At 39.6% G+C, this 12500-nt stretch overlaps 2 protein-coding genes across 3 annotated transcripts in view; one reads left to right on the top strand and one right to left on the bottom strand.

The window, feature by feature from the left end:
* The window catches only part of LOC137992383 (tRNA:m(4)X modification enzyme TRM13 homolog), a 282513-nt gene that overhangs the window by 147803 nt on the left and 122210 nt on the right, over positions 1 to 12500 (top strand). The gene's annotated exons all lie outside the window — the stretch shown is intronic.
* LOC137989375 (tetratricopeptide repeat protein 28-like) overlaps positions 5749 to 12500 on the bottom strand; it is a 26054-nt gene continuing 19302 nt past the window's right edge. For both annotated transcript variants that reach the window (XM_068835197.1, XM_068835201.1), the window contains 2 exons: positions 7925 to 11061; positions 5749 to 7532 (listed from right to left, as the gene is read on the bottom strand). In XM_068835197.1, the coding sequence (XP_068691298.1) occupies positions 7513 to 7532; positions 7925 to 11027 (3123 nt within the window). In that variant the 5' untranslated portion in view covers positions 11028 to 11061 and the 3' untranslated portion in view covers positions 5749 to 7512. The remainder of the gene's footprint in view (positions 7533 to 7924; positions 11062 to 12500) is intronic.

Raw genomic sequence — 12500 nt, 5'->3', positions numbered from 1 at the left:
TTCAGTCGTTAATTGTTGATTGACCCTTGTCAATCAAGGAGGGGAGTGTGTTAAAAATAGATTTGACATAAATAAGCATACATTACGTGTGGCGGGAAGAAAGTCACGTGTAAAAGAAGGACTTATAGTCTGAGTGCTGATCGATCGTCGGATCGCTTCGAGTGTCAAGTTGAGTTTCAACCGTGCTTAAGGCCTGAAACAGTCGAGTGAAGTGGTAATTCGTATGGAAAATTGTAAAGAGATTATTCACCAGGAAATGAATTAAATATACCATAAAGATTCATTACAAGGGGGTCGCTTGCTCTCTCATGCTGTCTAACAAGGATGCTTGCGAAGGGCAAATCAATGAATCGAAATGAGGGGAACCCTAAGGCCCAACTTTTCTTCACTTGAGGCAAGGATACACACTCAAGTGAAGAAAAGTTGGGCCTTAGGGGTCCCCTCGCCGCTCCGTCACCCCATTAATCTGCTGTGTTGCCAGCGTGGTAGCCTTGTTGGTGGAGTGGCTTAGCATGCCCGACTAGTAATCAGGGAGACGTGGGTTCGAGTCCCGCTCAAGGCATAAACCAATTTTTCAGATGAGTGTGTCGAAAGGTAAAATGCACTGTGTGTGCTTCTCTCTTCAGTTATTGGAGCTAGGACTGCTTTTCCTTGGATGTGCATCTATTGATAGCAGACATAACCCAAAAATATAATATAAGAGACAAAAAAAATTCAGTGTGTGCTAAGCTAAACTGCATTTTATGATGAAAAGGATCGTTCTAGGCAGTCCAAATTTGGTGATGCAAACCATAAAATAGAATATATTATATAGTCAACTCTAGAATATGCAGAATGTTTACCACGAGACTGATAATTCTGGGTAATGGGAGTTTCCCAATAAAATGTGTACGAATTCATTACTATGAATTTACCTTGGATGAAATCACCCAGTATTGGCCACCTTTGCCTTCAATGCATTTCACTTTTCCTGTAATTCGTAGTCAGCCTTGAGGTGGGCAATAAAAGCTCTTACTGCTGCTAAGGATACCTTACTCTCGAGAATGAAGGTACACCGTACGGCATCTACAAACATTTTCTTGGTGTCAAACACACCTATTTTCAATACTACTGTCCTGAAATTAAAAGAAATGTATAGGCTGATGTCTTGGGAATGAATAGTTTTGGAGACTGAGTGCTTAAAAGGCTACTGAAAGTTGGTTCTAAAATACTAATTGTTCAACACGTAGTAAATGACCCCACGCTCATTACTATCGTACAAAATGTCCTCCCTCCCCAAAAGACATGCTGAAGATGTATGGAAAGTATATTCACACGGGATCAAATTCAAAATGGAGGGAGCCAGTGAAAGGGAACAAACAATCTGAGGAAAAAATGACCAAAAGTGGCAAGAGGCATCCAAAAAAGGTGGACATTGGAAGGAAGTCAAGCAATGCAAATTAAGTTGTAAAAATTTGCTTTTTTTAAACAAAAAAATATTTGTCACTGAAATGGTGAAAGTCACATTCTGGCATAAAACAATGTGAAATTATATGCTCTCCTCATTAAATTATGAAACTTCATTGATACCCTGCACTTTCAAAATTGATTATTTGAGAAATTTAGCCCTTTTGAGAAACCCGCAGGACTGAGGCCTCCTCTCACCCTAATGATACAAAAAGCGGCCACTTCATTCACTATTTGTACCAATAATAATAATAATCACTTTTAATTATTTCGTCTCACGATTATTTAGCCAAGCACGAGTGCTCTACTATTTGGGGAGATTACAAATCAACTGAGATCAGAGCAACAATTCAAATCAAATAAAATGTTGGCTTTTGAGGAGAGGGGAAAACTGGGAAACCCAGGGAAAAACCAATCTCAAAAAGGAATTCAGTTGGGAGGTTCGTTGAATAATAACAATAGTAGGTTATCTCCTAAAATTTATTGCATCATATTTGGTATAGTCAAAATGGCAAGTTATCCACTCCAGAAACTATGGGGAGGACTGGGTACAAATTTTAAGAATCTAGTACATGAAAAGTTTCGCTTGTCACCTGAGTAATTGTCCAAAAATTATGAGGCTCAATCGCAAAGAAATTGTACACTGTTCAAACTCTGGGTTCAAAAAAGAGAGCGTAGGATGGATTGCAGCCCATAGAAAGACCTGTAATTCGAGTGATTTTCAAATGTCCACCTTTTACTGTCCTCTAACCCCAAATTTTGCAAATTAAATAGTTCTTGGAAACTCTTTCAAACGAACGATGAGCTTAACTTTTCAATCCAATCTATTTTGAAAATTCGAACCCTGTACCATCATAGTTCCTGAAGTTAGTAATTTCTCATGTCGCATTTCAGTCAACCACAGGCAGCCCAAACGCGTATGAGACTGCTGAAAATACCCCAAAATTTATATCAATCTTATCTTGAAGCAAAAAAAGGCATGTACTTCGGCTGCATTTTTGCAGGATCTTGTGTTCTCTCTTTCAGACATAAAACTGGGCTGATTTTGCAATAGTTCCTTTTCCCTTTTTCTTGGCCCGTCTCTTTAATTTTATTTGAACATTTCGTCCACTTTGTGGGACATATCCTGATTCCGTTGAGGGTTTTGTTTCTTAGGAGTAGCTCATTTTTTGCTGGCTAAATATTTACAACAAGATCATTTTTTTCTTCTTCACGGAAGCGTAAAATACCCCAATGATTTGTCATCGTCAATCCCATTTCCTGCGTCCCGGAGTGAAAATAGGGAGTTTTTGCAATGACGACGGCTACGACAACGCCATAAAGCAAGAAGTAAAAATAATCGTGCAGCACGCATTTCAGTGCATTTTTTGCCGTGATCCACAAAACAACAACGTGTGAACAGGAAATCGATCACCTTTTATTTTCACTTTAGAACCGTTCCTACAAATCCAGTTATATGATAGTTCACCCCTATTGTTCAATGCGAAAAAGATGGAATAATCGAGAAATACTTGCAATAGAGCTAAATTATATTTTAAGGGGACGCTGTAGTTGACGTTACCTTTGTCCTCGCTAAACTCCCTAGTGATTTGAAAATCATGATGTTATGCTGTTTGTGTCACCCGCATAGTTGCTTATGAATGACAAACAACGCAGAAGGCTTAAGGGACGTTCATGAATGATAATACTCTATTTCGATAAAAATGATGAAACATTTAAGAAGGGAGGCTTCACCTTATTTGTCTGTTTTGGGGGTGAAGAACGATATCCTGTCCATAACAGCTTGAATGTGCTTGAAAACGCGTTTTCGACACGATGACACTCCCAAAAAATGTCCAGGCCGGGGTTGCTCGAAATGGTTAGCGCTAACCAGCGTTAAATACCATGGAAACGTGAAGGTTTTGATACCTCTTAACGAACGGTTATCTCTAACCAGGCTTTGACCGACTGGCCTCAGGATGCCAAGAGATTGCAATTTCCCATCTTCTTTAACACCACTAGACGATTACTAAGTCGCTAGCGCAACATTTCGCATAAAATAGCTTTGTAGAAAGAACAAAAACATTCTAAAATATTTTATTTCCACACAAAAACGTGATCCTGGTTGTGGTCTTCTATCTTCTGACGAAAATCACGAAGCACTTCTTTCAAACTTTTAAAGTGCTACTATGACCAAAAAATCAATTTTATTTTTCTTCGGATTTCAAAACTATGTCAACTAAACAGTTAGTGACCCAAGTTTTAAGCCTTGATTTAAAAAACACCTGTTTGTTTAACTGGATTTTCTTATTTCATGGATGGCCATTACTTACTATAGTGTCTTGAGAGAGCTGGATCGAGGAGAAAATGACGTCAAAGACTCAGTGGTTTAAGAATGCAATGCGTGCATACGCGGCTGAATTTTTATGCAGCACGGAAGTTTCGGGCTTTCAGACTTTTAATTCGTGTTTTGCATATATAATAAGCTGCCTTTACACGCTGAAATTTTAAGCTAGTGAGTCAATGACGTCACTTTTCCCTTAATCCTACCCTCTGATGTCCAATCGGTCAGTTTGGAACGTGAGTAATGGCGGACCGTGAAGTCCAAAACTTACGCTCAAAGTAAACAACCCTTAAATAAAAATCAAAGATCATAATTTTGCCAGTCAAGTGTTAAGGACTCATACTCTCAAAATCTGAAGGAAAAAAAGAAAGTGATTTTTTGATCACAGAAGCACTTTAAAGTATGTTTATCAACATTTTTGTAGATCGACTTTTCAAAAAAAGAGAAAGCCCCATTCAAATGAGATGTACAATACACATTATATGTTCATATTTACTCACAAGATATCTAAACTATGGCTATATCGTCTTGTATTTCCGCAGGATAGATCATTACACCATCCGTTTGATGAAAGGGGTTTCCCACTTAGTTTGCATTGATCAATCTATACAATGATAAATCGATTGTCGTCTCCTGACTGGTTTGCATTGAAAATTTAAAGATTGTACAAAGAAAACTTAATTAACAGGTAAAACATCAATTTTATTGCCTACAGTAGCTTTTGACCTTCTGGGAGTTTCCGAAATCGCGAAAAGAAATCTGGACGTTTGCCTAAGAAAAATGTTTGCAGCCAGGGGAGGGGACTCGTATATGAAAGGGGCGGGGATGCTCGTCGTCACGCTTAGGAGTGTAAATGTCGGATTTTGGTCTCACTTGGGGTGTGCATGGCAAAACGCCATCATATGTAGCCGTCAAGGTCTCGTTCAGGGTTACAGGAGAAAAATTTTAAATGATAATTTAAAAGCCTCTTTTGTCTATTTTTGAACCAAGTTTTCTGGGAAAATGAACAATAGACCAAATCGGCTAACTCAATATTGCGACCAATTCAAATCCTTTGGGAATAAAACGTTTTGTTCCAGGAATTTCCATATCATTTAAATGTGAATGCCACATTAAAATTCTAATACAGTACACAAAGAATCTTAATCCCGGGATATCTGAATTGGGTACAACATTAAGTTTGTCAATTTGGTTTATTGTTCATTTTCCCGCAAAAAAAAAAAAAAAAAAATCAAAATTGACGCTTTTCTGACACTGAATGGGCACATTACCCGAGACTGTCACTTAATTTTAAATGGAAAGTTGGTATACCAAACTAAACAGTATACTTGTCACCAGCTTCATGTAAAAGGGAACCTCCACTCTTACTACAGAATAAGTTTAAACCGATGGAAATTATGTTTATATCAAGAAAAGTGAACTTTAAAATCGCTTATTTTCACTTGTGACGTGTTACGGTTGCCCTATTGTTCTGACACGAAGAGCTTTTCTCTTATAACAATAGGGCAACCGTAACACGTCACAATTATTCAAGATGGAGGTACCCGCAAAATTTGAAAACAAAAATAGGCGATTCTAAAACTTATTTATTCCTGATACAAACACTTTCTTTGAAATTATTTTAGACTGATGCGACTGTAACGGTTATTTCTGTGATTGAAAGTTATTTTTTTGTTGAAGTGGAGGTTTCCTTCAGGGACGGACCATTAGAAAAGTGATGGGGGGGGGGGGGGGGGGTGGGGAAAAAACCCAAAAAAAATTCATGCAAGGGAAAATGCCAAGAAAAAAAATTCGCGCAAAGAGGAAGGTAAAGAAAAAAAAATTCATGCAAAAGGAAGGTCCAATTCTTGGCTTTTACATGACGTCACAGCCGCCATGTTGGTGTCCCCAAACAATGAAATAGCGGCCATGTTAGTGTCCCGATCCAATCCTCCGGGAATTGACAGCTATTATTATGCTAACGTCTTCCTTTGTTTTCGTTGAGAAACATGGCTGTTGATCACGTGAGTGAAACCCAAGAATTGTGACTTTTATTTAATAATTATATAATATTTGCCAGTGTCTGCTAAAAATAATTCTTATTCAAAATATTCTTGGGGCCTTACCCCAGGCCCTGCTATATTATTATTAATAAATAAAGACATCTAGTGTAGTGAGGTGTTTTCCTCACACTGAATGAAATGACAAATTAAAGGTGACATAAATTAATTCACACTACAATAGCATGTTAAAATGGGGTTGACAGACCTGCACGACTAAAGTTGTGTGCCCATTGTGTTGATAAAAGCCTTTATAGTTTTGCTTAAAACAAGCATGTCTTTAAGCGATTTCCGTTTTCTATTGTGTCCAAGAAAGTTGTTTCTAACTGTGAGACTTCAGCGGTAAACTTTATGGTAGGGTGGTACGAATTTGCTTGCTCAATGAAATGCTCTATTTCTTCTTTGTTTGTATCCCACAAGCAAAATACCTCGTAAATGAGCCTTTTCCACGGTAGTGGTTTGTTAACGCTATAAAAGTTTTCGTATGCGTTGCACACACTATAGTGATTCCTTCCTCATGTGGGATATTCGTGTACATGCTAGTGACATCCATTGAGACTAGAAAAGCGTTTTTTGGCACCCTAGTGCTCTCAATAAACCTTATGAAATGTGTCGTATCTTTAAGATACGGTTCCTGTATTTGTGCTATTGGCTGAAGTACTTTGTCTACGCCGCTGGGGAATGATAATAGGCGTTCTGTTAGGCCATCACACCCAAAAAAAGCAATATTTGTCTAAAAAAAAAATTCGTGCAGGGGGTATCACCTGGAAAAAAAATTCCTGCAAAAGCAGTGCTCGAAAAAAAAAATTCGTACAAGCTGAAAATCCCCCACTACGATCGTAGTTATCCAGCGAAGCGAAGCGAAGCGAAGCAATTTAATGAAATTATCGTAGCTACAATTTTTATCGTTTAACAAAATGTCTAGATTTAAAACAACTTGTCTGATTCATTTTCGAAATGATGAAAAAGTGGTCACCGGCCGCTAAAACACGCCTGTTGTGCAACATGAAACAAGAAACAAGTTATGAAAGTTATGAAAAACAAATCATGATAATGTCAAATTTTGCAATAAAAATGTTAATGTAGGATAGAAGAATTATATTAAAGCACGAAAGTATCTTACAATGAAGAGAAAGCTCGCGTTTTATTGGCTTATTTTGTTGGTTACCATGACAACACTTATATCCTCGCATGTGAAAGATTAAAATGATATGTTCACTGCGTGCGGTGAAGATATGATTTTTTAGTAAAAGGAGAAATCCTGGTATTTCATCAATATCTATATAAGAAAATAATTTACATATCTTTAGTCTGTCATGGTATCTTTAGTCTGACTGCAATCTCGACCCCGGAGCTCTTCTCTTGACTGAGGGAGAGGGTACCTCTGGAGAATCCTTCTCTGGGAAATCTTCTCATTGGTTTTCGTGAAAAACAATGAAAAGCGCCTCTAATTGGTGCATTCATGTTAGTATGAGGAGTGAGCAGGCGCAGAAAGGTTCAAAAAGCCAATTTTTTCCTATAAGAACCCTACGGCGCATATCCTCCTACATAGAGTTTCCCAGAGCCTTGCATCGATCCAAGGCTCTGGTGACGAGAATGAGTCTGACTGCTACTGAGGTATCAATGATTGAATCATTTTCAATAACTCATATAATTGAAGAAAGGAAAATGACATATCGACGTATCCGAGTCCAAGTAGTTTTCTCATATTATCGACATCGTTTCTGAAAAATAAAATAAAAAAGAAACAAATAGTAGATGATATGGCAATTATCTTCATTCATGAAACTGTTTGTGCGTAGTTAATAGCAACAATTCCTATTCAGTGTCACTTCGACAGGTAGGCTGTAAGACCTCAATAGCTAACTTTACTTTACATACCTAACTGGCAATCAGCGATCAGTTTCACTGTCAGTCCAACATAACACGGATCAAACAACTAGCTATCTGCAGGAAGGCCAAAGTAGCCGACCCAATAAATGCAGACAATATTTATTTCAGGTATTAGCCATTTCTGTGTGAAGAACATACCTGCTCCTTTCGACAACGTGCTCATTAATAACATGTACAAAGTACAGCGATTCAGTCGTTAAGGTTATATTTAAATAGCACTTACCATCCTTTTTGCGTTTGTGTTGCCCAAATTCAAAGGTGACATCATCACCAATTAGTACAAATGGCGCCCAGTATTTTATGGCAGAATAATTCTTTGTCCCTCGAAGAGAATTCATAGCATGGTGAAGAGCTGTACTTGCACTTTCTCTATCTGCCAAGTGTTGGTAGAAACTCTTCATGAACATCAAGGTCGCCTCGTCGTCGATTGCCCATAGTGACGCTAGAACAGACCGGGCACCAGCACACAGGAAAGCCCTGGCCATTCCCACAATACCCTCAGACATTATCTCTCCCTGGCCACTATGACAGCAACTCAGCACAACCAGCTTTGCCTGAAGACGAACTGCATGAATATCGCTCATTGTTAACATATAATCTTCCTCTTTGGGGATTTGGGATGAGCGGTCAGGATTTGGGGCCAAAACAATTTCTCCAAATTCGTCACCTCCATGAGTAGCAATGTGGATTAAGGCAACTGACTTCATTCTATTCAGCACCTCAGCTTTTGTGGCATTTTTGCCAGTAAAAGGTGTTATCTGCAGGAGTTCTCCGATCATCTCCACCTCTTTTTTCGCGCACGGCAACTGTTTAAACATGGGTTCACCGATACCCCAAGTGATTTCCTTCAAGCACGGATCACCCAGAAGCAACGCTCCACTCTTACTGTGGAAGCCATCAGGTGCACTAGTGATCATTTTTAAAGCAGTCAACGAAGGGATTGCACGGATCCTGACAGAGTCACTCAATGCAGAAAAAGGAGCCAAGCAAAATGGTCCATTAGGCACAAAGACTAAGTCATCTCCCTCGAGCAAGTCTGTGATAGGACTGACTAACACATCATGCAAGGGCTGCAAAGAGTTCACAGAGAAGCCCAAGGACTGAACGGTTTCCCCGACAGCTTCCCTACCGCACGAGAAATTGCTGTGTTGTCTGTCAAGCGAACGATTCTCGCATCGTTCAACAGTTCCCGCACTGATCTGTTTTAAAGTAGTTTCCATTAGTGAGGCAGCACTTCCATTTTCTATTTCCTTTTGTCTAAAATTCATCCTGCCACCGTCTCTTAGCAACCAGAAGCTGATCATGTTCCCGTCAAGTGCCGTGAAAACAGTTTGTGAAGGTAGGTCTGTCATTACAAAAGAGATAGTTTTCTTCATTGTAACTGCCGAAGAAGGTGTCTCATCAAGTCGGTACTGCATCTTCAAAATGTCTGCCAAAGCCTGCGCTCGTCCTTGCTCAGCAGCATACAGAGCCTCATCAACCTCTCCATTCTTCAAGAGTGCTGTCCACAGAGCGTTGTACATAAAGCAATTTGTTTCACGAAAGCTTATTTTCCATGCATCCTCTGACTGAAGACGCCTTGTTTCATCACAATAATTTATGCTTTGACGATAGTAATTAAGAGCTTTGCTCAAGGAGTCTGAAATTTCATGAACACAACCAAGCTCATAACATGCCATTGCCTGACCTATGGGGTCCTCTGTTTCGTTGGAAATGCTAAGCTCTTGTTCGTTAAAGAGACGTGCTTTTTGAAGCTCATCCATGTTACGATGAGCCTTGCCGAGATTGCCATAGGCTCTTCCCTCTCCGGCTCTGTCCCCTACTTCTTTTGCAATACTAAGATGTTGATTGTGGTACTCTATGGCTTGCTTAAAACTGCCAAGGCTGCCATAAGTACTGCCGAGATTGCCATAGGCTGTTCCTTCTCCAGCTCTGTTTCCTACTTCTTTTGCAATACTAAGATGTTGATTGTGGTACTCTATGGCTTGCTTAAAACTGCCAAGGCTGCCATAAGCACTGCCGAGATTGCCATAGGCTATTCCTTCTCCAGCTCTATCCCCTTCTTCTTTCGTAATACTAAGATGTTGATTGTGGTACTGTATGGCTTGCTTAAACTTGCCAAGGTTGCAATAAGCATTGCCGAGATTGCCATAGGCTCTCCCTTCTCCTGCTCTGTCCCCTACTTCTTTTGCAATACTAAGATGTTGACTGTGGTACTCTAAGGCTTGCTTAAAACTGCCAAGACCTCTATAAGCATTGCCGAGATTGCCATAGGCTCTTCCTTCTCCGGGTCTGTCTCCTACTTCTTTCACAATACTAAGATATTGATTGTGGCACGCTATGGCTTGCTTAAAACTGCCAAGATTTTTATAAATGTTGCCGAGATTGCAATAGGCTTCTCCTTCTCCGGCTCTGTCCCCTACTTCTTTTGCAATACTAAGGTGTTGATTGTGGTACTCTATGGCTTGCTTAAAACTGCCAAGGCTGCAATAAGTGCTGCAGAGATTGCAATAGGCTCTTCCTTCTCCGGCTCTGTCCCCTACTTCTTTTGCAATACTAAGATGTTGATTGTGGTACTCTATGGCTTGCTTAAAACTGCCAAGACTTTTAAAGGCAATGCCGAGATTGCCATAGGCTCTTCCTTCTCCTGCTCTGTCTCCTACTTCTTGTGCAATACTAAGATGTTGATTGTGGCGCGCTATGGCTTGCTTAAAACTGCCAAGATTTGTATAACTGTTGCCGAGACTGCAATAGGCTTCTCCTTCTCCGGCTCTGTCCCCTACTTCTTTTGCAATACTAAGCTCTTGATTGTGGTACTCTATGGCTTGCTTAAAACTGCCAAGACTTTTAAAGGCAATGCCGAGATTGCCATAGGCTCTTCCCTCTCCGGCTCTGTCTCCTACTTCTTGTGCAATACTAAGATGTTGATTGTGGTACTCTATGGCTTGCTTAAAACTGCCAAGACTGTTATAAGCATTGCCGAGATGGCCATAGGCTGTTCCTTCTCCAGCTCTGTTCCCTACTTCTTGTGCAATACTAAGCTCTTGATTGTGGTACTCTATGGCTTGCTTAAAACTGCCAAGGCTGCCATAAGTGATGCCAAGATTGCCAAAGGCACTTCCTTCTCCGGATCTGAAACCTATTTCCTTAAAAATGGCTAACGCTTCTGTGTAATTTCTTATGGCCTGTTTAAAGTCAGCTACACCATAGTAGTAGTTACCAAGAATGAAACAAGCCGAACCCTCGCCTTGTCTGTTTCCCCCCTTTCTTGCAATGCTACGCTTTTGCCTGAGCTGCTCCAAAACGTCCACCTTTCTATCTGCCATTCTTGATAATCAGAACCAGAAATCTAGGGTGCACCTAGAAGATATATGAACGAAAACACAAAAAGTCCAACGCCCTGACTACACCATGCTAAAGCAGCATAGCAAGATTAATTGAACAGTGAAGGAATAACTATCTTAAGCCAGTATCTCGAAAGAAAATGCCTTTCTTGGTCAATGTTTTCCACTGAATAATTTTGGACCACAAAGACTGTCGTTAAAGAATAAATGGGAATAAAGCAAGTGATATGATAAGATACTTGAGTATTTAACAGACTAAGAGCGTTTTATACAACAATAATCGAGAAACACTAAAAATAGAAATTATATTATGTAATGAGAAAAACAAAACCGCCTATAGGAAAACGATGGCATCCCATTTCATCTTTCTTATCTAAAGCTAAAGGTTATAAGATATGCTTCACTGGCACGAAATTTGCTGCCGGTATGTAGCTGACACCAAAAAGACAGGATGTGACGTCATTACGAGTGTAATATTCAATTTTCTGCAATTGACATTACACTCGTATTTTGCTTATTTATCTCGTTTGTTTAGGCCTATGTCCTATTCTGACATAATTTTGAAATCCTGAGATAATATTTCCAGCAGAAAGACTACTCAAAATAGACTTATCTTAGAGGTTTAAATCTATCCAATATCGGACCTGGAAATTCAATCAACTGTTTTCTGCCATTGTTTTTCTTGTCCGGATACTTGATTAATCTATGTTTTTTTATCCATGGACTTCGAATGAGCTAACTGAGTTGAAGTGTGCACGGCAGTGAAAACTGTGCTATCCTGTCAATCATTTCTTTCATTGGAAACGGTATATTTCTGTGTGCAAACGACATTGTTGTTGATCTCCCCTTTTGATAGGCCACCACCAAAGTCTTTTTTGGCGAAGTTAACACAAATAAATACACTATCAATACAGTTTTGATGTCTCCTTACACTTGATTCGAAAATATCATACTGAACTCGTTGTAAATAATTTCAAAAAGCACAAATAACAGCCTAAGAACAACAGCTGACATTCGAATCGCCGCTCGCTGGCAACCCAGTTTTGGCGCCAAAGTTTGTTGACAAAATGTTGCCACAAAATGTTTTAAATGGCTTTTCTGGCCCTTTAATCGGGAACAATGGACGTGACGTCAGATGGCATAATTTTTCCCGCCCGCTGAATTCTGATTGGTCATTTCAGTAGCTCTCTCCGTATGCACGGAAGTTGTTGTCTATTTTTCAGTACGAACGTTGTAGCCTACGTTCGTTTCTGAGCGAGCCTTGTAATAAGCCTATTGGTTTGTTTTCAAGCTTCCCGGGTGTTTCCTTGTATTTCTCTGTGTTTTAAAACGAAATAGGTACGCAATGCGTACATGTGGGTAGCCACGTAGATATTGTACTACCAAATGCAATAGAAAGTGCGTTATTGCTGTCATTTCGGTTTTAACCATTCACTAACCTGCATCTGCAAATTT

Source organism: Montipora foliosa, chromosome 2, assembly GCF_036669935.1.
Source record: "Montipora foliosa isolate CH-2021 chromosome 2, ASM3666993v2, whole genome shotgun sequence".
NCBI classification, from domain to species: domain Eukaryota; kingdom Metazoa; phylum Cnidaria; class Anthozoa; order Scleractinia; family Acroporidae; genus Montipora; species Montipora foliosa.
This window is presented reverse-complemented; position numbering and strand designations above follow the sequence as displayed.